This window comes from Zosterops lateralis, assembly GCF_965231275.1.
Source record: "Zosterops lateralis genome assembly, chromosome: 1".
Lineage (NCBI taxonomy): Eukaryota > Metazoa > Chordata > Aves > Passeriformes > Zosteropidae > Zosterops > Zosterops lateralis.
The window spans coordinates 118,719,501-118,745,881 of NC_139762.1; the positions used below are offsets into that span (position 1 = coordinate 118,719,501).

The 26,381-nt window shown below is 35.5% G+C and overlaps 1 protein-coding gene across 14 annotated transcripts in view; it reads left to right on the top strand.

The window, feature by feature from the left end:
* The window catches only part of LOC310907274 (uncharacterized protein C8orf34 homolog), a 246,560-nt gene that overhangs the window by 36,988 nt on the left and 183,191 nt on the right, over positions 1–26,381 (top strand). For all 14 annotated transcript variants that reach the window (XR_014589577.1, XR_014589578.1, XR_014589579.1 and 11 more), the window contains 3 exons: positions 10,853–10,881; positions 16,989–17,158; positions 21,007–21,173. Coding sequence is in view for 3 of the 14 variants with exons in the window: in XM_083857360.1 (XP_083713486.1) it covers positions 10,853–10,881; positions 16,989–17,158; positions 21,007–21,173 (366 nt within the window). In the remaining 11 variants the exon portion in view is untranslated. The remainder of the gene's footprint in view (positions 1–10,852; positions 10,882–16,988; positions 17,159–21,006; positions 21,174–26,381) is intronic.

The following is a 26,381-nucleotide window of genomic DNA, read 5'->3' on the forward strand; positions in this document are numbered from 1 at the left end:
TTTCCATCAAGTCCTGGAATTTGTGTACATTTTAAAGATAAGCTTTGGATCTTTTAGTGAGTTTCCATGACTTTGTTGCCTATTAGGCAGTTGACATAGCCTGTGAATTAAATTCTAGTTTCTGTTGCTTCATTTACTATGCAGTCTAGATACCTGCTTTGAGAAAAACTTGTGCACTTTGTGTAAATTAGAACTGCCTGTAAGATTTGGAAGGTGAGACTCGGGCACTTAGATGTCTGGTCTCTTCTATATTCAGTCCTAGTGATTAAAACTAAACTTATTTTTATTTGGACCCTTTCTCCCAACCCCCATCAAGAGTGAGTAATTCTGTGCTTTAGTAGGTCTGAGAAACCAACAAGTGACTTCACACTCAGAAGTATCTTAGGAGTCTTGAAGTCTAGAGGAGATTATTTTTGTAATTATAGTCCAAATGTGGTGGAGCTTGCTGATTTAAGTTGATCATTTTTCTGAGGCTTACCCACATGGGAGAGCTGGATTTTGTTTGCTTCTTCAATCAACTGTATGTCATTGAACTGGATTTGGAGCTGTCAAGTCATCTATTTATGGAAGATTTTGTTTTATAAAGCAACTTGCAGGAATACACTGCATTTCCCTTATGCATGTTTAATTTTCTTCAGTTGCAAGGTCTCCTACCTTTATTGCTGTCATCCTTCTTCCTGTGCAGATCATAAGGAAGAAAAGTTCCATCCTGTTTCAAAAGTATGTTCTTGTATTTCACCTTCTGTCCCATTTGCCTTTAAACAAAATTAAAATCTGTATAGCTGAGGATCTTGCTAATGAATATGCCTTTGTTCTTCCCCCAGTTTCTAAGGATGGAAAAATGGATAACAAGATATGGAAACCAGTGAATTATGGGAGTTTTGAGTAGGGGACAGTTGAGGACTAAATCAGTGAGATCATGTTGCAATTAAGTGGAAAGTCTGCATACTTAATGAGCAACTTTTGCATCTGTTATACAAACAGTTAAGGATTAGGGTGCCTATTGAAAATATGTGCATATTGAAGGTGCTGGTAACTGCATTTGATGAAAAAATATCTTGTGCTCTGAGATAGGTACTCTTTCATAATCACAAATTGTCTTTTAGTGAAGATAACTGATGTTTTGATAGTGTTTGAATGCTTGTTCCAGCCAAGTGTATGCTTCTGATCAAAGGGGAAGAAACAAATTTATTATGCTTTGAATTCAGTTGACATTCTAAGGTCAAAAAATAGTAATAAGTTAACATAAACCAAAACTATTCAATGAGGAATTCGAGTCAGTTTCAGGGAATCCCAGAAACAATGGCATCTATGTATAACCAACAGGAGAAAAATCCTCTTTTGTTTCTTAGTTTTGAAGGGGAGTAATCAGTTTACAAGAAAACCATGGTTTTCCATCTAGTAGGAGATATTTCTGGAAATAACAGTGAATTATAGAATCACAGAATGATTGAGGTTGGAAGGGACCTAACTCTGGAAGGCATCTGGTCCATCACTACTGCTCAAGCAGGCTCACCTAGAGCCGAGTGTCTAGGTTCTTGAGTACCTTCAAGAATTAAAGATCTCCAAGTCCCTCCAGAGCATCTCAAACAGTTATTTATCATAACTTTAGAATTAGTTGATGTTGTTTATAGTTCTGTTAAGAAAGGCAAGCATGCTCTTACCTCTTTAAGAAAAATATAAAATAGTAAAATGTAAAAGGATATGTTTTGTTTCTATTTTACAGGGGAAAAGATAAGCAACAAGAGTAAAACTCTCATAACTAGAACTGTAGAACAAGTTCTAAACAAAATCACAATATGTTAACAAACTGCTAAAATCGTGTCCTCAGTTTTGTGGATGAACCTGCGAGTATGTGGGATGTGAGAAGTTTTATATATACATCATGAACTACTTGAATGTATTTAGTAGTCTCTGACAAACACATTAGAATGGGATTTCATTTAGAAGCTTCTACACTGTAGGAAGCTATTAATGACTTACATTCTGGTTATAGAAAATGATCTTCAATTGAATACCACTAACATTCATTGAAGCCAGACATTTCCAACAGTGATTGTGATGATGTAAGTGTAAATATACATCTTCAGGACACATAACTAGACTTCTGTCAATTGCCTTATGAGAGGCATTGTTTAAGGACAGAGCATGTTAGTATTTTTTTCAATTATGTATAGTTGATGATCTGAAATTGACCTAGAGTCTATAGAAATTACTTCCCTGTTATCAGTTGATCATCAAGCTCTAAATGTGTTCTACTAACTGAAGCACAAGACTAGTCATCATGTAAAGGATTTTTCCCTTCTTCTCTTCAATCTGAACTTTAAAATCATGTTACACTTACGTGATATCAATGCTTGTGATTTATTTTGAGATCAAGATTTTTAGATAAGCTCAATCAAACCTTTAAGGAAGATAATTTTATCTCAGTACTACAGCTGTTATCCGATACTGCTTTTGCTCATAAAGTCCACTTGCTTTTGTATGGGAAATAATACAAAATGATGTTTTCTGAGGTTGAAATAGGAGCAATATGAGCATAAATATTACTCTTCAATTATAAACTAGGGCTTGTATGGCCAGGAGATCACCACTACTTTAGTTATAATTATCTGTTTCCTGCAGGTGTTTTAATCACCTTTGTGGAGGTATTTGCCTTTCTGATACAACCTCCCCTAAGTTTCAGGATGAGAGTCTCTTTTTGAGTTACTTTGTCCTTTTCTTTAGTATTTGGCTTGCTAAAAGTTTCTGGAATACTATCACAGAACTGGGATTTGTGTGACTGTCATCTCGGATATAGAACTTTCTAGTTCTTAGTACACGGGGGTTGACATTTGTGTGGAAGCAGAACGTGAGCTATGACTCTGTTCTTGGCTACTAAATGCTGTGGGCTGCCCATCTTAACCCCCGTATTGCAGTGTACACCTACCCTTAAAGAGTTCTGCAGTTTTGATTCTCTTCTGAGATGCCCTTGGCCTAGGAGAGTTTCTGGGACATGCTGTTTGTTGGGTATTTTGCATTTTGTTTCTCTGTGTTTGCATAATTCATTAGTCACTAAACCTAATACTGAAACCTGTATTCTCCATTGGAGCTGCTCAGAAATTTGGATATAGACATTCTGCAAGTCTAAAGCAGAGATTATTTTACTAGAGATTAATTATTTTATCTCTTTAAAAGCCAATATGAGGAGGAGGGACTAAGTCCATGTTTTCTAGATAGTAACTATAAGATGTATATTGTGCTCCTATGATGTGTGGTGCCTTGAAGATGACAGTTTCACTTGTTTTAATATGGCCAAGTGCTGGGAGTATTATCCTTGCTCAAGATGAATACCACTACAAAAGTTTAAAGTTGCTTAATAACGTGTGGACATACACCCCTCAATAGTAAAAACTCTGAGATTTCATTTCAGGATGCCTTCACAGAAAATCTCTGAGTTACTACCGGAGGAAATATTGAAATATTGAAAGTCTGATTTTGAAAGTGGTAAAATTACTCTCTGTAGGTAAAGGAATATTATTAAGAGTATCTGTTATGACAGTTGATGACAAACATATTTTAAAGGTCCTACACAGAAATTAGAGAGATTTTTAGGTTTTTGTGTACTTTTTCTGGGGAAGGAATGCTTTGTTTGGTGCAACTATTTAATGTCCTTTATAATCCAAGAATGCTGTGAAATAGTTTCAGTTTTCAATACATGGTTCATACAGGTGCAGGGACTAGAACATACAGTGCTGCCTGCTGCAGTATGGCACAAGGTTTTGCCATGGGAAAAGCAAGTATATCTAAGATGTCCTGTCCCAACAGTAAGAAGAACATAAGCTTCCCTTGAGAATTTGAAGTTGGAGAATGCACTGGGGCAGTGAACTGCTGGACAGTTGATGCATGATAGAATATTTCTGTGTTTGAGCTCAAAGCTGCAGGATTAATAATGGTAGAATAAGAATGCTGTTTCTGTCCTGGAATTAGTTACAGAACCTGTGATATGCACTATGAGGATGACAGTTCAGCCACCCAGAAGTTCCCTGGCCTAGACTGATCCTGAGAATGAATTTTGTCAAGTTAGTCAGAGTTGCGTTTGGGTTGTCTTAGTATGTCTAAACTTTGATTGTCAAAAGCCATGTGTCAAATCCAGAAACCTTTGTTTGGCAGGTAGGAAAACTGGCTATTGGGAGCTCTGTGGCCATCTTCTGGATGTTTAGGAAAATGCATAAATATTTCCTTGAATATTAAGTTAAATAATGGTAGTCTGGCATACATTAAAGTAGTAGCATTTTATTTTCTTATGACTGAGTGCACATAAGTCTTCTCAGGTGTACATCATGCCTTTAGAAAAATGCAAGTCTTAAAAGAGCTCCTTAATGAATTTTTATTTTGTATTATTTCTTCCTATAATTATTCAAGGACCACAAATAAAAGCAAAAATGGTAGATATCTCTAAATTCCAAAACTTTCATTCTTACTAGAACACCACATCTGTAATTTCAGGTCTGTATATCATATGAAAATATTGCCAGATTTTAAGCTACTGTAAAGCTGATCAGGAATAATGCAGCAGAGGCATTTTATGCCTTGACATTTCATTGAATCATAGAATGGTTTAAGTTGGAAGGGACCTTAAAGATCATTTAGTTCCACTCCTTTCCATGAGCTAGGATGACTTTCACTAGGTCAAGTTGCTCCTGGCCCCACATAACCTGGGAACACTTCTAGGGATATCAACAACTTCTATGGGCAACCTGTTCCAGTGTTTCACACTCTCACAGTAAAGAATTTCTTCCTAATAGCTAATCTGAACATATAGCCTCTTTCAGTTTGAAGCTGTTATACCTTGTCCTTTCACTCTATGCCCTTGTAAAAAGTCCCTCTGCAGCTTCTTGTAGACCTTTTTTAGGTACTGGAAGGTGCCCGAAGGTCTCCCCAGAACCTTCTCTTCTCCAGGCTGAACAACCCCAACGCTTTCAGGCTGTCTTCACAGGGGAGGTGCTTCAGCCCTCTGAGCACTTTCATGACCCTCCTCTGGACTTGCTGCAGCAGGTCCATGCCCTTCTTTTTTGGGGGGCTTCAGAGCTGGACACACTCCAGGTGGGGTCTCACAAGAGTGGAGTAGAGGCAGAGAATCACTTCCCTTGACCTGCTGGCCACACTGCACTGGATGCAGCCCAGGGTGTGGTTGGCTTTCTGGGCTGCAGGTGCACATTGCTGAGTAATGTCAAGCTTCTTGTTTTATCAGCACTCAGAAGTCCTTCTACCCGCGGCTGCTCTCAATCCAAATCTCTGCCCAGCCCATACTTCTGCTTAGGAGTGCTCTGATCCAGGTGTAGGACCTTCCATTTGGCCTTGTTGGACTTCCATGAGGTTGGCACAGCCGCCATACCACTCAGGCCTGCCAAGGTCCCACTGGATGGCATCCCTTCCCTCCAGCGTGTAAGCTGCACCACACAGCTTGGTGTCATCAGCAAACGTGCTGAAGGTGCACTTGACCCCACTGTCCATGTTGTTAATAAAGATAATATGCAGCATCCATCCCAATACCATCCCCTGAAGAATGCACTCACCGCTGGTTTCCACTTTGACACTGAGCTATTGACCTCAGTTCTTTGGAGTGTGGCCATCCAGCAATAACCCTTTGAATGATCCACCCATTGAAGCTGTGTCTCTCCAGGTTAGAGTCAAGGATGCTGTATGGGCCAGTGTCAAATGCCCTGCACAAGTCTATGTAGATGACATCAGTTGCTCTTTCTCAAAAAGACCCAAACTTGTGCCTTTTGTTTTGAAAATTAATTTTATCCTTTTGAATTTATCCTGTTAATTTTATCCTGTCTAAGTCTAAAAATCACTTTTCAAAGAGAAATAATATCACTGAGTAGAGACATTAGATATTGGATAAATATAACTCTTCTGCTGAGAAGTGCATATGCAAAAGCTAGGCATTTTAAAGACTCATGGAATTCTTGTTAACAATGTTCAGTTTTCTTTAAAAAGAAAGTTTGTTTCTTGGTAAGCTAGAAACAAAGCAGAATGTCCTAAGCATTAAACTGGTACTGTGGAAGATACTCATTCTAGACTCAGAAGAGTCTAGAATTTTATTTTATTAAAATATAATGTGCAGGTTTTGAGAGGTGGCTTTTACATCAAAGAAGATGCTGTAACGCTGTATCGATCTATGTCTTTATTTCTCCATACTTATCATTGTGCTGCTGTAGATTGTCATAGGGATAGAAGACTGGGAACAGAAATCTAAGATAGCCATGTAAAGAATGGTTTAAATAATTTATGCTAATTTTAAGAGGCTTGACAAACAACTAATTTAGTATTTTAAATATAAAAAATCTGTAAGATAAAATGGTTTATACAATGTGAGATACACTTTTTAGGTATACTGCTTAAAGTAGACATGATAATAGTAATTAAAGTATAATAAGTATTAATAAATTACATTGTTATTACATTGTTTCTTAGATATATTTCATTTAATCATAACATGCCAAACCTTTCTTGCAATCAGAAAGTACATTGTTCTTCCAGTCCTCTTCAAAAACCAAGCTAGTAACAGAAGGAATGAGGCTGTGCTAGCATCAACAGCCTCTCTCCAGATTTGTTGCTGATCAGAGATAGCAGTAGTTGTTGCTGTGGAGCATTTCTGAAGGACCGTGAAAAAATGTTTGTACCAATTATTTCATTGTTCAGCACCCTTACAGCACAGAGGGTTGTTACATCCTAAAGTAGAAACAAGTGCCCTGAATTTGTCTTCTTAATTCATCAGACAACTGAGTGGGCTGGATGCTTGTAACGCCTGATCAAATTTCAGCGCCAGTAATTACTTGTAAAAGGGAGGATTTTTTTGAAGACGTGAAATTGGCAGCTAGCTACCTAAATAATTACCACATTAAACCTTGTCTGTGAGCCTCAGCTAATGGTGGAAAGCAAACTTCATGTCCCTTTAGTTGGAATGGTTAGTAAGAGTGGTTAGTCTATTGTGTAGTTGTCAATCACATTATGATATAAAACTATGGCAAATGTTGTCTGTGAGAAACAGCTGCTGTAAGAGAAAAGGTAAAGCATACTCCTTTATTTCTGGAGGATTTACCTTTGACATCAGAAGACCTCTCCCAACAAAGGCAGGAGAACAGTTTTAGCAGTCCCCTTCTTATCTGCTGCTCGGTGTCTTGCAGTAGGGCAATGATAGTGCAGCTTTAAAACTTCCATTCTCTACATTCATCATCATGCAGAGTCAGGCTTTAAATGCTCTAAGCTGGGGGAAGTCAGTTGTTCATAGTCACTTTTATTCTAACAAAGCCACAGTATTTAAGGTTGAATAAACTACATGTGTCAGTTTTTCTGGTGTTAGGAATTTTTTGTGATTAGGATTAAGTTTGGATGGAAAAGGTTACAGTTTGAAGAAGTGACTGAATTGTCAGATTAAAAGTTTTTAGTATATGGACATTTCAGGTATACCTGTGAATGTTTTGCTTAAAACTTCAATGTTGTTTCCATTTAGTAGTTTCATGGAATGGACTTTCCCTTTGTCTCTAGTATTCTGTGATTTTATAATGGTGCTTTTCTATTTAGAATATATAAAATATAAATGAAAACAATAATAGAAAGTGCAGAGAGCATAATCAGTTACTTTTTGTAACCTATACAAAGAAGTGACAAAAGGGTTTTCTTTTGGAAAAATGCTGATGTCTGGATACTAGCAATTACATGAACTGCAGATAGCAACCATTGTTACCATTTCTTTATAGAAGTTCAACTATTTTAAATTGTCTGTGTGTTAGTTGAATATAAAGTAACTGACAGTAACCTATTTGACTAGTGAAAAGTTATGAGTCTGCTAAGCGTTAAGAAATTAACAGAAATCCTAAATACTCCTGTACAATAATGATGACTATCTCTAGTTGTGTTCTTAGGACTTAGGATTAAGATTTCTTCAGTTGGTTTTTTGGGGTTTTTTGGGGGGTTTTTTTGGGGTTTTTTTTAATATTATGGTAAATATGCAAGAATTTTAATTTTTGAGGGGTTATTTTATGAAAACGGGAGTACATGTTATTTCACTTGACGCTGCAATTAAAAAATGATGTTGCTGTTGGGATTTTCTGTCTCCTGCACACTGTGTGCAAGTCCCTCTCCTCTCAAAGTCAGCCAAGACATCCTGTGAGTTTGGCAATTGCAAAGAAAATTGTTAAGAGCTGGGCACACACTCACTGTGCTACAGTTGTGTCTTGGAACAAAATAAGTGTATTTACATCCAACGTTTTTTGGGGTTATTTATCTTAGTCTCTGCTAATGGAGTTGTGTTATCAGTGACTAAAAGAGTACTGTTAATATTAATGAAGCTCAAGACATAACAAAAAGGTCTGTGTGACTGACATAGTAAATTCCACCTCCAGAAGAATCACCATGCTAAGATTGCTGTAACAAGCATCTTAAAATGTTTCTTCCTCAGAATCTTTTTTCTTGAGGTCACATTAGAGAGAGAATGAGTTAAAGAGAGTTTGCAGGTTTAATTCTGTGATTGAAAAGATCAAAGGTTTCTAAATTAGTAAAATTTTGTTTTGGCAATGTATCCTCAGAAGCTACTAATTCTCTACATGCTTGTCTAAAAAACACAGTTCATTTTAGTGTCTTATTACTGTTTCTAATTTAGTAAAGAAGAAATCTGATGCATTCTGGTCAATTAAATTACTCAGTTCAGTCTCTTCTCTAAATTCAGAGTAAGTTCTAGGGAGCAATAGGACTTACACAAAGCATTTTACTAAAAGCATACTCATTTAGAATATGGATGTTTTAAAATTTTATGTCTTACATGTAATTTAATCAGAGAGGTTTGTAGAGCTTTTTGAGTGAGACATATAGTAGTGCATACTGTTTTTTCATTTGCTACTTTGTACTTTTAGTACTAATCTTTGATAGACAACATGGGCGTATGAGTAATAAAAAACATTTGGCATTTTTTGGAACAGATTTTTGGAAATGACAGAATTACCTTTTATATTTTCTTTTACCATATTTGAAAATATGTATTTTTAAGGGGTAAGTCAGCACAAGATAAAATTGCCCTTCTGTCCACTCCCAAGTTACAAATACCTGTTCACAGGGATATGTGAAAGCAGAAGAAGTGGATACCAATCTTCAATAGGAGGAAATAAGCCAAATGAACTATATTAACATTATGGGAAATTGCTGAGAAAAAGTAGTTTGACTGTTTTGAGAGTATATGTGGTTGTAGAATGGATTGACCTTTGTTATGCAAAATGTATCCATGTGATGGAGAGCTGGTTGATGGTATCCAGGTTTTCAATGATGAGGTGAAAAGAAGTTTGAATTAGGTTTTTACTGCCTTCAAGAGTGCAATTATCTTCTCTCTAGAGGATGTCCATTTGGGATTGAAGAAATTCATAACACCTTAAAATCTGGTTGATGCAATCTGGTTATTATACTCTGTGGGCATTAGTGTTGTGTCTGGGCTAAATGATAGTCTGAAGTTATTAAAAACTGGTCAATTGCAGTTAGGGATAGAAGGATTAGTCAAAACTGATCTTTTTCAATTTAATCCACTTTAGTACTACTGAATTGTCGTAAATATTTATTTAGCTCCTGCCATATTTCTTATGTATTGATGAGGTCTTTAAATCATAATTGCAGTTCTCTTAGAACTTTGTTCCTTTAAAAACAGAGGTTACTGTAAGGAATTCATCTAAACTGAGAATTAGCCAAACAGAATTAATGATGAAAATGACAGTAAAAAACTCCAAAGAATTCATATGGTTATGGTATACCAAATAGTATAGATTTATATATGTATATGCTTATATATTAGCTTAAAATGCTGCACTCTTTAGTGTGATTTTAGAACGAGTGACTCTCTACTCAGCTGATAATACATATTTTGAAATATCATCTCTTGCATTTTGTCAAAGACATTGTCTTGATAACATGATATGAGTTAAAAAGCAATTTTCAAGTGTGCGTTCTTCCTATGTATGGGAGAGAAAATACTTATTTTCACCACCAGGAAAAGCTTTTGTTTGTTTTTTGGTGTTCTGATCTGATAATGTTTCTTATCAAATCTCATAAGAATATGGGAGATGCTTGCTTCCAATCTATCCGAATTTTCAACATGGTAGCATTATATATATCATGACTTGAGCACTTCTTGTGATACACTGATATTTGTAAAAAGTTAAAAACTCTGAGACGAACTCTGCGTATTTAATGTGCTACAGAGTAGAAATATATGAAACATGATATGATGGAAGCAAATGTAAGGAAGCCTTGGGCAGGCATTGCAGAAAAGATGCACAAATATACAAGTTCTTGTTCAGAGGATGTAGGAAAGATTTTGCATTCTATTAAGAAATTTTACTTTATTCTCTGAAGTTCCACCTGATTTTATAGGACCATTTCCACTTTGTATTGTGAAGAGAGAGAGAAGAGGAATGTCCGTATTGCCCTGTAATTGCAGCATAATGTGTTACGCATGCTGGTCTGGGTGAGATTTGCATAATAATGTGTCCATTGGTAAATCTGATATTGCTGATTTAATTTTAGAAAGCAGATAGAAGTATGCTTAAATTTGTTGTCACTTTAGTGGCACATCTGCCATTTTCATTTCCATAGTTTTTTTGAAAAGTCATTTTGATAATATTGCAGCTGAGGAAAATGAAGAGTGTATTGTTTCCAGGCAATTTCACTGATGGAACAAAATATGATACATTGTATAGTACAGCAGCATGCAGAGAACAGGATGTATAATTTTCAGATTTAACCTTACTTGTACTTACCATTGTAAAAGACATGTATAAAAAGCATTTTTCTAATTTTTTTTTTAAATCTGTTTTGTTTTCAGGCATTGCTATTTCTGATGAACTCGATAAGGTAAGACTGATAAAAGATGTGCGATGAACATTACAAAGAAACAGATGATTATGATAAGTCACATGCCTCTGTCCTGGCATACACATGTCTGTTCTTTTGGGTTCAGAGGAAGTTTGGGTATGTAGAGCTGTATGGGTCAGTACAGTATACATGGATACATCAGGATCTTGGCCAAGGATGGGCTGTCAAGTAGGGAAGAAAAAAGTCACTGAGTTTAAGAGACTCCTAATGAAATCATGGAAGTACTTTTGATCTTGACACCATCTTTGCTCAATATAGTCTGTTGGATTACTTTGTGTACTTTTGGAAACGATTAGCCTCGAATACCTTTTATTCATGAAATTGAATTCTGCATTCCCAGATATGATTTGTGAGAATATTTGGAAATTATGTTTACTGCCCAGATTTACTCAGAAATGCACAAGGCATAAAGATCAGTCATTGCCTCCTTGCTGAACACAAAAATGGTCTTTTCTGTTCTGGCCATTTTTGATACCTTACGCAGTTAACATGAATTTTAGTTCTAGATGAAATAAATTCTACATTGAAAGAGCAATCAAGATAGGTTTATTTAAGTATTTGGGGAAACAGAACCAATTTTTCATCCCTATTCTCAGCAGTGAGCAGCACTGTGCTTCTTGTGCCAAGAAACTTGCATTGTGTTCTTGCTGTCAGAAACCTTTGCTGTCAGGAAAATGAGTTCAAAAGGTATATAAAACACAGGAATAATCCTAATATAGAACACTTTAAAAAAAATAACTTCCATTTCTGCTGGTAAAATGAGGACACAAATCCTTCTGACACAAGTACATATAAAATACCTTTACTGTGTTCTCCAAGGAAGGCCAGTTAGGTAAGATTGATAAATGTTACTGTGCAGTCAAGTGCATCTGGGCTGCCATTTCCAAACTATGGCGTAAGTCTTCCCACTGTTTCCGTAACTGGGCTCAGAAGTGATGGTAAACACAATCAGAAAGTCCTTCCATTAGAATTTTCCCCTTTAAGAATACTTATGAAGAACTCAATTTCTTATATTTTCGTTGTTGAAAAAACTGTAAGATACTCTTTGAGGGAGGAAAAAGACAATTTAGGCTAGAGCCTGGTATTACATACTTTTTATGTATCTATTTTAGTAAATAATTTCTGGTTGATTTGGTTTTCTTTAAACTATGACATCTCATTGTTTGAAAACATTAATGTTTTTAAAATTTAGTTAGTTTTTAAATTTAATTTTTAAATTCGATGTGTAAACTGAGATGGAGAACATAATTGGGGAATTTCCACAGGATCCAGCTTGAGTGCAGAGTCAATATAGTTTTTTGTTACTATATACTTTATTTTTTAAAATTTAATACTGTAGGGTGGGAGTCTTTTTAACATAAAATTTGGAAGTAGGTTATATACATTCAATTAATAGATTGAATGTTCTTGAAGTCAAAAGCTATTTCTACAATAAATAAACCCCCAAACAGTTGAACTCTTTAACATGCATCATTTATGAATATATGCATTCAACAGGCTTTCAGCATAGATTTGGAGAAGAGTGACTTTTTATCTCAATGATCTTTAGTGAACTTCGTTTCTATTTTATATTTGATTCTTTAAGGATTTTTAATTAATGTAAAATCTAGTCTGTGTTAAGAATATAAGCATGAACAGGACCATTCTTTGGAATCTTGCCTCCTAGGAATGATCCCTTACCCAAGCTAATTCCTGATATGTTCCCGTGACTTGTTTCTACAAGTGCTGTTTTGGGCCAAAATTACCTAAAGACAACCTGATAATAGTTGTTTAAACATCAAAGAGAATTTGGTTCTATTTCACCTGAATGTGTTCACAGGTGATGTTTATTTTTCAGGTATATATGTAGTCAAGTTTTAGTTTTTTAATACATGTTTATACTAGAGCTTCCTTATCTAAACTGTGGCAGCACTGAATAATTTTTGAAATTACATTCATCTGTGGTTTGGATTAAAAATTTAACTCATCAGGTGCATGTCTTAAGTCTAGAACAGCATGGCTAGACTTGGCACTGGATTCTGTTAAAACATCAGCATCACATAGATGTTATGAGAGACATATAAAACTCTACTGTATGCTCTTCCTTGCTTTATTTTCATGATGAACAGGAGCATTTTGGGAAACTAAGACTATGACAGAGGCCATAATTATGCTGTTTTATCTGTGGTTTAGATGATAAACCTAGAGAAAACAGACAATGCATGTGTATGTTTCTTTATTTTTGTCTCTGTCTTTTTTTTTAAAAAAAGCAGTTCTCTCTGGCTTCAGTAACATCTAGTTGCAGAGGAGTACTTAAATCAGCTTTGTTGGTTGGTGTAACTCCCCCTCCAAGTAATCCAGCTAATTAGTTAGTTGCTTAGTTACTCGAGCATTTGGATTTGGAAAACCAGTTTGCTCTGAATCACTTTTGTGAAATCGTGTTTCATTTAAATGGATTCTTGGTGAATATGTGCTAGTATTAGCTTTTTGTCAGTAATTAGAGCTTTTGTCCAAGGCAGGGATAGAAAAAACACAGGCACAGAAGGTCAGCCTTTTAGTCAATACAGAGTCTTTCAGTTTGACATAATCTTCTAAAATTTCTGAGTTCACTGGTAACCTTGCAAAAAAAGCCAAAAAAATCTAAAATTACTGCAATTAAAATAGATTTATTGTAGAGAATACTTTCTTTTTCATTTACTTCAGGCTTGCAGAGCTTGGTGTTCTGGCTCTCTTTATGATTCAGCCTCTGTCTCTAGGCCATGGGAGCTACTGAAAAGTCAGAAACTGGCACTGCAAATACACTGTGTAAGGAAAGAAAAGAAGAAGGGATGCCTTGTCAATCACATATTTTAAAACCAAAATCCAGAGTTAATATAATACAAATTTCTGAACTGACTCACCCTCATTGCCACTGAACAGAAACTATCAAAGGATTTTAGGAAACTGCACACTTCCATGCATAATGTGAAGGATTTAATGTAAACAAAGAAGAGCTAGGGTGCTCACTTTTTTTTTTTTTTTTAATATTCACAGAGTTCTAGGCTGAAAAAAACACTAGAGAAAACACTGAAGAGTGAGACCTGTCATTATATTGTGACATTTGTCTGGAATTCCCAATGATGTCTTTCAGTTACTTCAAACACTAATAATGGGTGACACTTAAGTTTTTGACATCCAGAGTTAGACCCAAGTGAAGATCTAAAAATTAATAGTAAATTTTGACCCTCAATATAAATTTAAAAAAAATTATTTGCTCTCTAGGGCATACTTCCTTTTTTATATGTAGTATTCAAAAATGAAAACAGGTTACAATTAATAAAATAGAGGAAACAACTATTATTAAGTAATAAAAATAAGCAAATTTCTTCTCATCCCGAAGTATTTATCACTGTGGAGATTCCCTCAAAATCCATATCAGAAAATTGGAATACTGATCTTTTTAAGTGATGCGTAAATAAAAGGATACACAAATGTGATCTTGGGTAGAGGTCGCATCCAGCAACGACATAGCCCAACATGGAGAGGAGAATCAGCTGTCTGTCAGTCTTTCCCTTCTTTTCCTTTTCTTCATGTAAAGGAAGCTTGAGTGTGTCAAATTGGTAGCCACTGATGTGGATGACACCTGGACTACACTGTGAAATAGTCCCCTTCATTTTAGTGCAGATTTGAATACCTACCTGTGCTGAACATATTTCTGTGCGCACTAATGTCACTGTCAATCTCTTATCTATAGGTGAATATAAATTGGAAATCAGTTAAGATTCTAAAATTTATATGAAAGAACCAACTTGAAACTATAAAATCTTGTTTGAGAACAGAGTACTTAATCTCAATATTTTGCAGCCTTTGAAACAGAAAAAAACCAAATAAACATCCTGGTGTTCTGAGTAGAGCTGTCTCAGATTCTCTATTTGGTGTTTTCATTGAAGCTGCTTATATAGTTGAAAGGAGGACAATCAATTAGGTCGCTGAAACCATAGCGTAAAAATCTAACACAATTCAGAAAGGAAAGCAAGGTGATAAAGTGAGGCCAAGCGTGACTATATAATGTAAATTACATTTCTGTTAAGTAGAGTATTAAAGTGCTACTTTATCCCTAAAATGCCTATGAAAGAAATTAACATAGCAAGAACAGTCACAGAATTCATGTTCTACTTATTCATATGTTGATCTTGCAGTGTGTGGTGTCAGGAAAAACTTATGAGCAAATTTTTAGGTGCTTTGCATTTTCCCTTAAGGGACTGAAAGCTTTTAGCAAGATTGACAGAGCAAGTTATTCTAACTAACTAGTTCCAGGAACTTTTTTTTATTAATTATTAGAAATTATCCTAGGGAGAAAGAGAAGGGATAAAACAGCTAGAATAACAGGAATAAACCTCAGAAGGGGTCAGATGGTTAATATTTAGACTAATGTAAGCACCTTGTGTAATGAAGGCATTATGGGCAGTGAAATAATATTTTTTCTAAGCCCACGAGAATTTTCACCCCTGTGACAAGTTATATTTGTCAAGTGCCCAGAGGTGACTGTCATCTAGTCTATATTAGCTGACTGTGCCACAGCTCCAAATAGATGCACAAAGCATGTATTTATAAGTACCTAAAAAATCCCCAATGGCAGTGGTTAAGTATCCTAAAACATCTGAAGCCATGGATTCAGTTAAATAGTCCTTGCAGACCAAACATTGTGTAAAAGTGAATTAGTCAAGTGATGGACATATGTGGACAGAGGTATTGGGGAGTGGAGTGAGGTAAAGCATTCACAGGCACAATGCAGAAAGCAAAATAAAAGAATGAGGGTGAGTGAGTCAGATCCAAGGCCTGGGTTACATTTGACTCTCAAAATAGAGGTTCTTGTGCTCAGCAAAATTGCAGCATCTAGCCAGAGGGTAAATATATTGGTATTGAAAGCACTTTGCAGCTTTTTTTGTTTGTTTGTTTTTGTTTGTTACTTTCATTTCAGTAGAGGCCTCTACTTCAAACTGCCTTTACTGTATGTTTCAATTAGGAGGAGAATTCAAAAGTGGTTTGTTTTTAGAAAGGAGAGAAAATATGGTTTCTAGGCTACATAGTCAGTATTCTGTACCTTTTCCAGATGCTTTTTGTTTGGAAAGCATTCTTTTATGGCAGAAATATTTATTGAGGCATTAAGTTAGGTAACAGCCAAGGATTTGCTTTCCTATAATTTTTGCTTGTTAAATGATAGAAATATATCTCTCCTAATTAGGCACACTGTGTTTGAAATGTCTTTAGTAGCCTATATGCAGTTTAATTAAAGAAAAATAATTATTTCTATCCCATAATTTATATATCTTTCTTTCTGGTATACAGATGGTTTTTTTTAGTTTGACTGTGGTGTTGTACATGACCCTTTATCTACAGACATTCTTGTAAAGTTGAAAATAGAGATACTCACTACATCAGAATGCTTTTTAATACAATTTAAGGACAACTTGTTTTTTTTAATCTAAAGTCCTAATATGATGGTGCAAGTTATTGCTATTGTTTTGAATACGTCAGTTACATTTTGCTTGCTTCTTGTAATCCTGTCGAGTTTATTGTCCTCCAGTAAGTGGTTAAAAATAGTTTCAGAAATACATTTTATTCAGATGCTAATATCATTTTTAGAATAGAAAGATACATTATGTAAAGCCCAGCAGGGTTATTTTTAAAATGCAAAATGCAGATGTATTTATTAGTTTTGCATTAATTCATAATGCAAATAAGACTGATGTCATTAATCTACAACAGTCTTTTTGTTGAGTTTTTTTAATACAAATGGCCTCGTTGCTTAGCAGAACAGATACACTGAAGGTTTTAAGAGTTGTGCATTTATTAAAAAAATACGATTTTTCTACAGATGCAATAAAAAAATAAATAAATTATTTGAGGTATCAGGGTAGTACAGTACACAATTATTTATTGGAATTTTGTTAATGGGGAGCTTTTCATTAGTCCATCATTGTTTCTGGGTATCTTGTAGCGCTCTGAAATGATAATGCAATGTGTTGGTTTTGTATTTTTTAACTTTTTCTTTTTTTTTTCTTTCTCTGTTTACATCTATGATTTAGAATAAACATTATTTTTTGATTTTTATTTTCTTTCTTCAGGACACAGCAGGTTTTAACACCCCCCTTCTCAGACCACGTGTGATTGGAGAATGGATTGGCCGTGAAGAGAATGATGCAGACCCTCTGGCTGCTGAGATGCTGCAGCCACCAATACCAAGAAATAAAAATGAGCAGTGGGACAGTGAAGATAGCAGCAGTCCTGGAGGAAGGTGGGTTTTTGATCTGGCCTAGAAACTTTATATTTTGTGAAACAGAGCTGTGTTTGTTACAAAAGTTCCATTTCTGAGGGCAGAGTGCAGGGCTTTTGAATTCCCATGCCATAGTGTGGGCACATGCAGAATAAATAGAAGTCATTAATATGTGAATTTTTCTTCTCATGCTTTTCAATATGATTAACTTACTACCTATTTGCAAACCTATGGATTTATTCCCATGTGAAAAGCTAAGCATATTTTGACATGGTTGGGGTCTATTGTTTAATAATGTTGTGATGCATAGCTTCATTCAGATACTTCATATCCTCCCATCTTTCCAGGGCTGGTAGCAGCTATTTATTATTCTTCTTGACACTTTAGTGATAAATCTCATTTTCTTATTTAAAGGAGAGGTAGACAAGGGAAACAGACAGTACCTATGTTATTTTTAACAGGACTTCCTAAATTAGTTTTCGTTTCATATCTTAGGTTTTGGTGTTGTTAACAAGTCTTTCTCAAAGAGAAAATTTTGTTCTCTGCAGTAAATAATTTCTGAAGATTTATTGTGCTTGACTGAAAGAGTTTTTGCTTCAGCTACATGGAAGAGGTTATAATACAAGGAGTCCATCTTCCATGATTTAAAGATATGTTTGTCACAGAAGGTTAAATACAGCCTTGCTTTAAAAGGATTCATGTCTTTCTTTTTAATTGTAAATCTTCTGCACTGCCTCTGTTAATTGGCTTAAACGCCTACATTTCTCCCTGAGCCTTGTAGCATGTCTCCTGGGTTATAACGAGTACTTCGATTGCAGCAGACACCTTTTTCTTCCTTTTTTTAGAAGGCAGAAACTCTCTGTGTTCCCTTTGAAAAGGTCTAAGGTATTCCTCCACTTCACATTCTTACATGTGCCTTCTACATTGTAATTCACCTCCCTGTCACACCAAAACTAATGTGTCACTAGCTGTGCTCTTACGACTGCATTCATTAACTTTCCTCATGTCTTGGGAATATTTGTTATCCATGAATACTTCATTTAATTAGATTATCGTGGGGGTAGCTGCCAGCACTACTATTTCAAAGAAGTAGCAGCATGTAGTAATGATCCCTCAGCCAGACCTTGGACAGGAACCAACACAACTCAGACTCTGGGTCTCTCCAGTGCAGTTCCTGGGAAAATAATGGAGTCAGCAACTGACACTGCAGCTTGATTGTGCAGGCCTGGGTTTCTTTTTCCTTATTCAGCAGTCCAGTAAAGGCATTGAATAAAAAAAGATCTGTTCCATGTTTCAGAGCAAACTGAGGATATTGTATCCCTTCTGTCAATAGAAAAGAAGAAATAGGCATCGCTGTCTAATTTCTAGAAGGGAGCAAAGAGGTCTAGTTCTGACCAACAGAGATGATTCAAAGTAGTACATTTTTCTCTTCGTAGAGGGTGGTACACACTGTGAGAAATATCACAGCTAATGCTATAATTAAAAATGCGATTAATGGATTTGAGAATAGTATTTGATGAATCTTATTCGGTATCATGACAAGATCAGGTTGCAGGTGTGTGAATAAGGAGAATATAGGGAACTTGATGCCAGGACAGACTCATGGGATACTGATATTTCTGTTTTTAGATGCATTAAGTGCTGAAAGCCTATTGAAAAATGTATATTGTTAAGTGGGAGTACTGATTTTCAGTGGAAATGAGTAACTGCTAAATTACATGCAGCAGATGGATTTACATTTGGATGACTGCTTTTATGTCTGGGATAATTCTTTGCTTCATTAGCATTTCATCAGCTTTTGTATGGCATTTATAAAAATCATGTTTGCAGTCTTGCAAAGGAATCAAAGCTGCAGAACTTCAAAATAGTGATCATACTAAAATTGATACCAACTATATATGGAAGTCTAAAAGTTGATCAAGGTTCATCTGAATGTTTAATAATAGTTCATAACTGGCAGTTCCTTCAAGGTCTGATTTTGTGTTACTAGTGATCACTTGTTAGTGAATTAAAGTGCTTTTAGCAGAATTTTGGAATTGACCACACACCAAATGAATGAGACAAATACTAGGTAATAATAAATTATTTTTAATGTAGCAAATAACTAGTATGTCTAAAAATAGTGGGAAGAGTATGTTTTGCTCTCAAAAGAGGGATGTTATCATTTGTAAAGAAAGTTTGGCTGTGTCATCTGTATTTCAGTAATCTATTTCATAATTAATGTAGCCTTAAACAGTTAAGTTACATTTTGTAAACATAAGTTGTATTTTGGCAAATGAAAGAGAGGGCAATTTGAAAAATCCACATTCAATGTTACAAATTTTATCTTGTTAAATTTTATTTAGCAACACTTTTAATAAAAAGTGGTAGGTTATTGATCACTATTTCTTCAGGATTTATGGGATAAGCCAGCAAACTTTTAGAACTAATTCTAATAATCAGTTAAAATATAAGAATGGGAAAGTCAAAACTGTAATAGTTCCATTATTTCCAGGCCATATATTTTGCTTTACCTGTCACTAAACATAAGGAAATGGTACATATATGAAACACTATGTAAGTATCCAAAGGATTAGACATTGACAAGTCATTGGTAGAGCAAGTGCCATCAGTGTGGTGTGACAGAATCACCATTTCTGCTGAAAAACTTACATTCCTGTGATGATGAGCAATGGAAGCAGACATGTCATATATTTGAAACCCCAGCCCAGTAACTCAAAAAAAGGGGACAAAAAAAACAACTGAAAGGACAGGTGTCACTACTGCTTTGACTGAAAGACAATGTAGCCAGTGTGAGGTAGCTGGATTAGTGATGTCTTGTCAAGTGGATGAAGAGTCACCTTTTTGTCCTTAATGTTCTGGATTGCTACAGAGGAAAGATTGTGTTTGTCACTGGCTTTGCAGTGCTCTCTGTTGCTGCTGTAAGGAAGAAAGGCAAGGTATTAATAAGTGATAAGAGACCATAGAAAAGTGCTGATGGCAATCCTGCTGGTACTGAGCTCATCTTTCAGAAATTTGAACTCCATGAAAATAGGATTAAACTAATTTCCAAGTCACTGTTAGTAGTTTTCTACATGAAAAATTTCTTGGAGGAATTCTGAGAAGATGCATGGCTCCTGAGAATCTTCCCCAAGGGATAATGTATGTACACAATGGGGAATTTGAGTGGTTTTTATTGTGATACTCTTGTCTCTTAGAGCGTGAAATGAATTAGAGCTTGCAGAGGCCCCATCCATAACCTGATGTCCTAAACTCAAAGCCTGTTCTTCATCCCCAAGGTGCACTTTATTTTATTAGTGTTCATCTTTGCTGGAGAAATGAACAATTGTTGATTATGCTAAAAATCAAGCACGTGCAACAATTCTGCCTTCTTGCAACAGACTGTAAGGGCAGTCTGAGGTGTTGGTTGCCCTCATGTGGGGCACCAAACTTCTGTCTGCTTTATGTTGATACAGTAAGGAATCAGAAATGGCAAACTGTAGCAAGTTCTGCCTTAGATCCTTCTAACATCTGTGCAATTCCAGTTCTCTGTTATTTAGGTCAGAGACACAACAAATCAGGAAAATTGTCATAAATGATGGTAATGGTATCAAAACCACTCAAGGGAGCAGTTCTTTGTTGTCAACTTTTTGCTGTGCATCAGTGCCTTAACAATACTGATTATTCATTGACATTCAGTTGCTCTATATGTGTAGCTTATTTAGGCGATTACTGCACATAAAGTCAATGGGAAATTTCCCAAATTCAATCAAAACTTTACGTAGAAACTGAAAACACAAAACATCTTAGACCATCCAATGACTGAGGAATGCATGATGCATTTTGAAGACAGCACCAGTAAGAGAAAGTTGTGCTTTCCTCCCTCACAGCTTAAAAATGGAGCCAAAGACCAAAGGATTAAAACATCAACAGCAGCAACATAAGAAACTGCTGGCTGCCATGCTTTCTCAGGATTCCTTTGATTCTGCTCAAAGCACAGCTCCATCTGTAACCGAAGAAGACATTGACAATGAAGATGATGCAATGGAACTACTGGGTAACTGCAAAAAATTATGTGTATTTTCTGAATTTTTTTATTATAAAATATCCAAAAGAGATTAGTCAGAAACTGCTCCCTATGTTTGAAGCTAAAGTATTCAGCAGTTGTGTTCATTAGGGTTTAATGTAAAACTTCCAGGAGAAATGTAAGGAAGACTATAAATGTGTGAATGTGTAATTGAATAAACTCTCAGCTGCCTCCAAATTCCATGAAATCAAATGCTTCAGGTGCTTTAAAGTAATTAATTTGGTTTCCTACATAAATCCCTTCCAGGTTCTTCTTGCAGAATCTATTTCTGTACAAGGTACAGAATCAGCTTCACTGTCTTTCATCTGGTTCTTCTGTTTCTTAGCTGTATCACAGTTTTTACTTCAGTAGATTTTTTTTTTTTTACTTGCTAGCTACACAAAGCTTATGTAATGTGAATTTGTAACCTCTTCAGAGGATTGATTGTAATTTTCCACTAGACTGTGTTGAATCTTAAATTGCACTCTGGAAGACTTGATGCTCACTGCTTCCTCCGTTTTCTTAGAATAACTAATTGTATTTAATTAATAATAGTTCTAATTGTACTTAATAATTTCTTTTCTGCTATTTTTCAAAGTTTCAGTGTGTGATGCCTAAAAGGAAGTAATGGATTTCAATATTTGTTCACAGTTTCTGCTCTATGGAACTTTATGTGGGATCCAAGCATGGGAAATTCACAGTCTCAGAATAACTCAGCTTTCTTGAGTTTATGAATTCTGGCATGATTTTTTTTTTTTCAGATTGGACCTTAATCTAAAAATCAGGAAAACACATGCTGCTCTTTTTGCTTTCTGTATTTCTGTTGCATCCTTACTATAGTCTTCAAAGAAACACAGAATAATTGAAGTTGGAGGGGACTGCTGGACGTATATAGCCCAATCTTTTGCTCAAAAAAATCAACCATAGCAGGTTCTTCTGAATAGATTTTGACTCTCCACAAAGATGGAGATTCTACAACATCTCTGGGCAGCCTGTTCCATCTTTATCATGCTCATGGTAAAAAAGAAAAAGAAGGAAAAAAGAAAAAAAAAGAAAATATTCTGCTTAATTAATTGTGACTTAATAAATAATTTCCTTTTCTTTTTCAGTAGTTTTAAGTTTTATACATGCATTTATTTTAGAAGAACGAAGAAGAGAATGGCCTGGATCACTCATTATTTATCATGTGCAGGATATATATATATTTTTTTTTAATTTCTGTGCAGATAGTGAGCAAAATGTATCCAAATAGATGTACAGGTCTTTTCTTCCAGACACTCAAATCTCTGAAGGTGTCTGAGAAGGTATAAAGGAATTTTCTGGTGTCTTGATGTTTGGGTAGAAAATGATATATCTACAAACTAGTGTTTTGGGGTTTTTTTTAATAAGTACTTGATTGTGAGAGTTCATTCTAGTTTTGTGCCATGCAAATCTTGGAATATTTTTTCATCCTGCAGTTCATCAAAACTAGCTAAAGTTTATACAAAATCAATTTAAAACTAAGAACGTTCATGAACAGGACCTCCAGTTTGGGTAGAGTGTTATATGTGAGATCCTGACATATTTGAGGACTAGCTATGCTTGTAGTGATTATAATATCACCATGTTATAATAACAACCACTGAGAGAAAGTTCAATATGCACATCTTGGTATTTAAAGTGCTGTGCTTCTGAAGAACTGGCTTTTATTTTAATTCTCATTTTGCATTTTGCTGACAGTATGTGTGTTACATTTGGCATAGGCTACATTTTCCAGAACTGCTCAAAATTTGAGGATGTGACTGTGTGTTTACATGGGAAAGGTGTTTTAGTTTTCCTTTGAAGGTAACATAAAGAACTTTAGTTTCTATCAGCAAATACAGGTATTTTTCATTGCTATATTTTCCAGGCCAGTAACTGTTTGATACTGCAACTGAATTTTTTTATTACGTACCACATGAATCCATTAACTGCTTTGATGCATTTTACACAACTTATATGCAGTATAACTAATTTCAAATCATGGCTTTCTGCCATCACTGAAGTGCAGGGCATTGTTGCATATAGCTCTTTGATTTGTTCTCCTCAGAGTTCAGTATTTTTTGTTTATTCAGCCGTTTCTTAAAAAATTACAAAACTTTGTGCTCCTAAGTTAGCATTCTGGGAAAACATTTCTACTATTTATAGCAGACAATTTAAAGCATACACCATATTTAAAATGCAGAACAAAAACATCCATCTTTAGGTGTGTTCAAGAGAACCTTTTTCAGAGGCTGATTTATTTAGATATTAAAAGCATGAAGCTGACTTTTTGCATATTTTCTTTTAAAAAACCCCATCTCCTAGGTGAGTCAATGAAGGTTTTAGCTAGAATTGATTTATATTCCAAGTAAAAGAAACAATTACATTGTTATCCATTTCAAAATAAATGTATATGCAAAGAAGAAAAAGAATGCTACAGGGCTATATTCTGATTTCAGTTATCACTTTTTATACGTAAGATAAGATGCATAAGAGGGCTGTTCCCATGCTGATAATTTTCTAAGTGTGTTCAGTTAAGCAGGTGGCTGAAATAGATTAGTGACAGATAACATCATAGTGGAAAGGATCTTCTTGATTTCAAAAAGCTGAAAACTGTAACTGTTAATTCACATGTGTTTGTAAATGTTAAAGGGTCATGCAATTGATGTCTAGGACAAAATTATATCAAGGGACTTGTTTTTTACACATTGTAATGCCAAGTATTGTGTTTTGTAAATCTAATCAGGAGCTAATGTAGTTCTTTGAGAAATTCTGCAGCTATTTTTGAGTTCTATGACATTTGGGCTTAAGCTGTCTCTCACATTTGGGTGAAGTCCACTGGGACTTTGGAATTATGTTTTTCCCTCAGTATCCCACTGATGTACATTGGAGAGGACTGAACTGTTATTTTCCCTAAAATTGCTGTGAGTATTGATTATGCAGCCACCAAAGCATGACTCGTTTGGTTTTTTAAAAAATCAATTATTTGACTAAGTGTAAGAATATAATTAAGTGTATTGTTGTGCATAAACATACACATAGTAAAAGTATAAGGATTTTTGTAGCACACTTGAACTTAGATATGTATTGTTACAGTTTTTACAAGTAAGGAAGATAAGACATTCTATGTTGTTTTACACAATAACGGTATAGAAAACAAGTCCTGTGAGGAGCAGCTCAGGGAACAAGGGTCATTTAGCCTGGGGAAAGGGAGGCTCAGAGGAAACCTTATCATACTCTACAATTTTATGAAAGGAGACCAGGTGGAGTGTTCTGTCTTCTCCCATTTAATAAGTGATAGGACAAGGCCACAAGTCATGCCAGGGGAGATTTAGGTTAAATATTAGGAAAAATTTCTTCATGGAAAGGTTTGTCAAGCATTTCAACAGGCTGCCCAAGGAAATGGCTGAGTCGCCGACCCTGGAGGGATTTAGAAGATGTGTACTTGTGTTACTTAAGAACGTGGTTAAGTGGTGAACTTGGCAGCGCTTGGGCAATGGTTGAACTTGATGATCTTAACAGTCTTTTCCAGCCTGAATGATTCTATGATTTCATGATATTTAGTCATAATGCTCAAGCAGCAATTTCATGGTTTTGCCCCATCTTCCTGTGTGTTCACAGTACTAAAAGTCTTACCATATGTTAACAGATGCTGTGCAGTTCTTACCTCTGCAGCACCACTGCAAAGGGTACCCAGGAAGTTCACTCACACAACTGTGGTTGAAGTGAAAGGTGGTGATAACTGAAGCTGATTTCCTGCAATTGATGCATATGCCAGTCTGTATGATTCTGAAGAGCCTCTCTGATTTCAATGCAAATAATTTTATATCTGAGCTGAACTGAGCTGAACTGTTTGGAGCATCAAGACTTGTAAGACCATCTCTTCTTTACTTTGGAGCTGGTTTCACAAAAATAATGCTTTTTTTCCCATAATGTATAAATCTTAAGTGAAAGTTCAGTGATTGTTTGCCTCAGGTTTATTATGTCGAATTCCTTCTATACAGTAATAAACCAGAATCTTTAAAGATAGAAATGCACTTCAATTAATAATAAACTTTTTGATTATTGCTTTGGGTTATATCTGATGTGTTCTCTTTGCTTTAATAATTCTTCTTCTGATCTTTAGAATTTCTTTTTTCTTCAAGAGCTTTCAAATGTTAATTTTTTAATAATTTTAACACCCTTGAAAGGTTGCCTGGTGATATATTTACATTTTATAACAAGAGGAGATAAATAGAATGTAGTGGAGATTGCTTTTGCCTGAAGGATGAGACTGTAGCTCAGTATCTGGTAGTCTACCCTTTAAATATCTATACTGCTTTTCTAATGAGTCTCTGAGTCCTTAATGAAAGGGTGGGCAATCTGCAGTGTTGTCAGTACATTTCCTCTGGTTGAGCAGACGTTCCTGATTTCCTTGGTTCCTAAAGGTCTTTGACAACATGCAAGAAACTGACTCTGGGCATGAACAGGTTGTTCCTTTTTGCTGACTTTCCCAGATGAACAAAACCTTCCCCATTATGTGACTAGAATACATAATTTTTCAGAAAAGAGACCACAAAGCCCTGGGAAAGATGATGTGTGTTGTACTACATCTTCAGAACAGTTTTCTGGCCTGTAGCCTGTTATGTTGTGATTTAAGTAGAATGATTGTGTGGGAGAAAGATGTGTGAATTGCTCCTAATGTTCCCTTTCACTGAGTCTTCTGTTTTTGGAAGCTATAGGGAAATGGGCAAAACTGCCAGTGGGCATGTACTGTGTAGGGCAGGCACAGAAAATTACATCCCTGGGGGACAGACCTCCTCTGCATGCAGAGACTGGCTGTGCCATGCACTGCAAAGTTCTCAGTGGCAGATAAAGTGCACTGGTGCCAGTGTGTGTGTAACAGATGTCCTCTAGAAGAGTACTCAGGCTCCATCAGATGTGGGTTTAAATATCTTTTTGAGGCAAAAGTTCAGCAAATACCATATTCAGTTTTTCTTTTTTTTTTTTTTTTTTTTCTGCCAATATATAAAGTCACTGAGCAAGAGAAATGTGCAGGTCTGTTTAATGTCATTCATGGAGTTCATTGATTTCACTTCATCTTGTGGCCCTTTGCTAAGAGACGAACATCTGTGAGAATATTTTAGTTGATCTGAGAATAGGCAAAGCTTTAACTTGCTATTCAAAGAAGAGGAATTTGGTGTTTAAAGTCCTAATAGA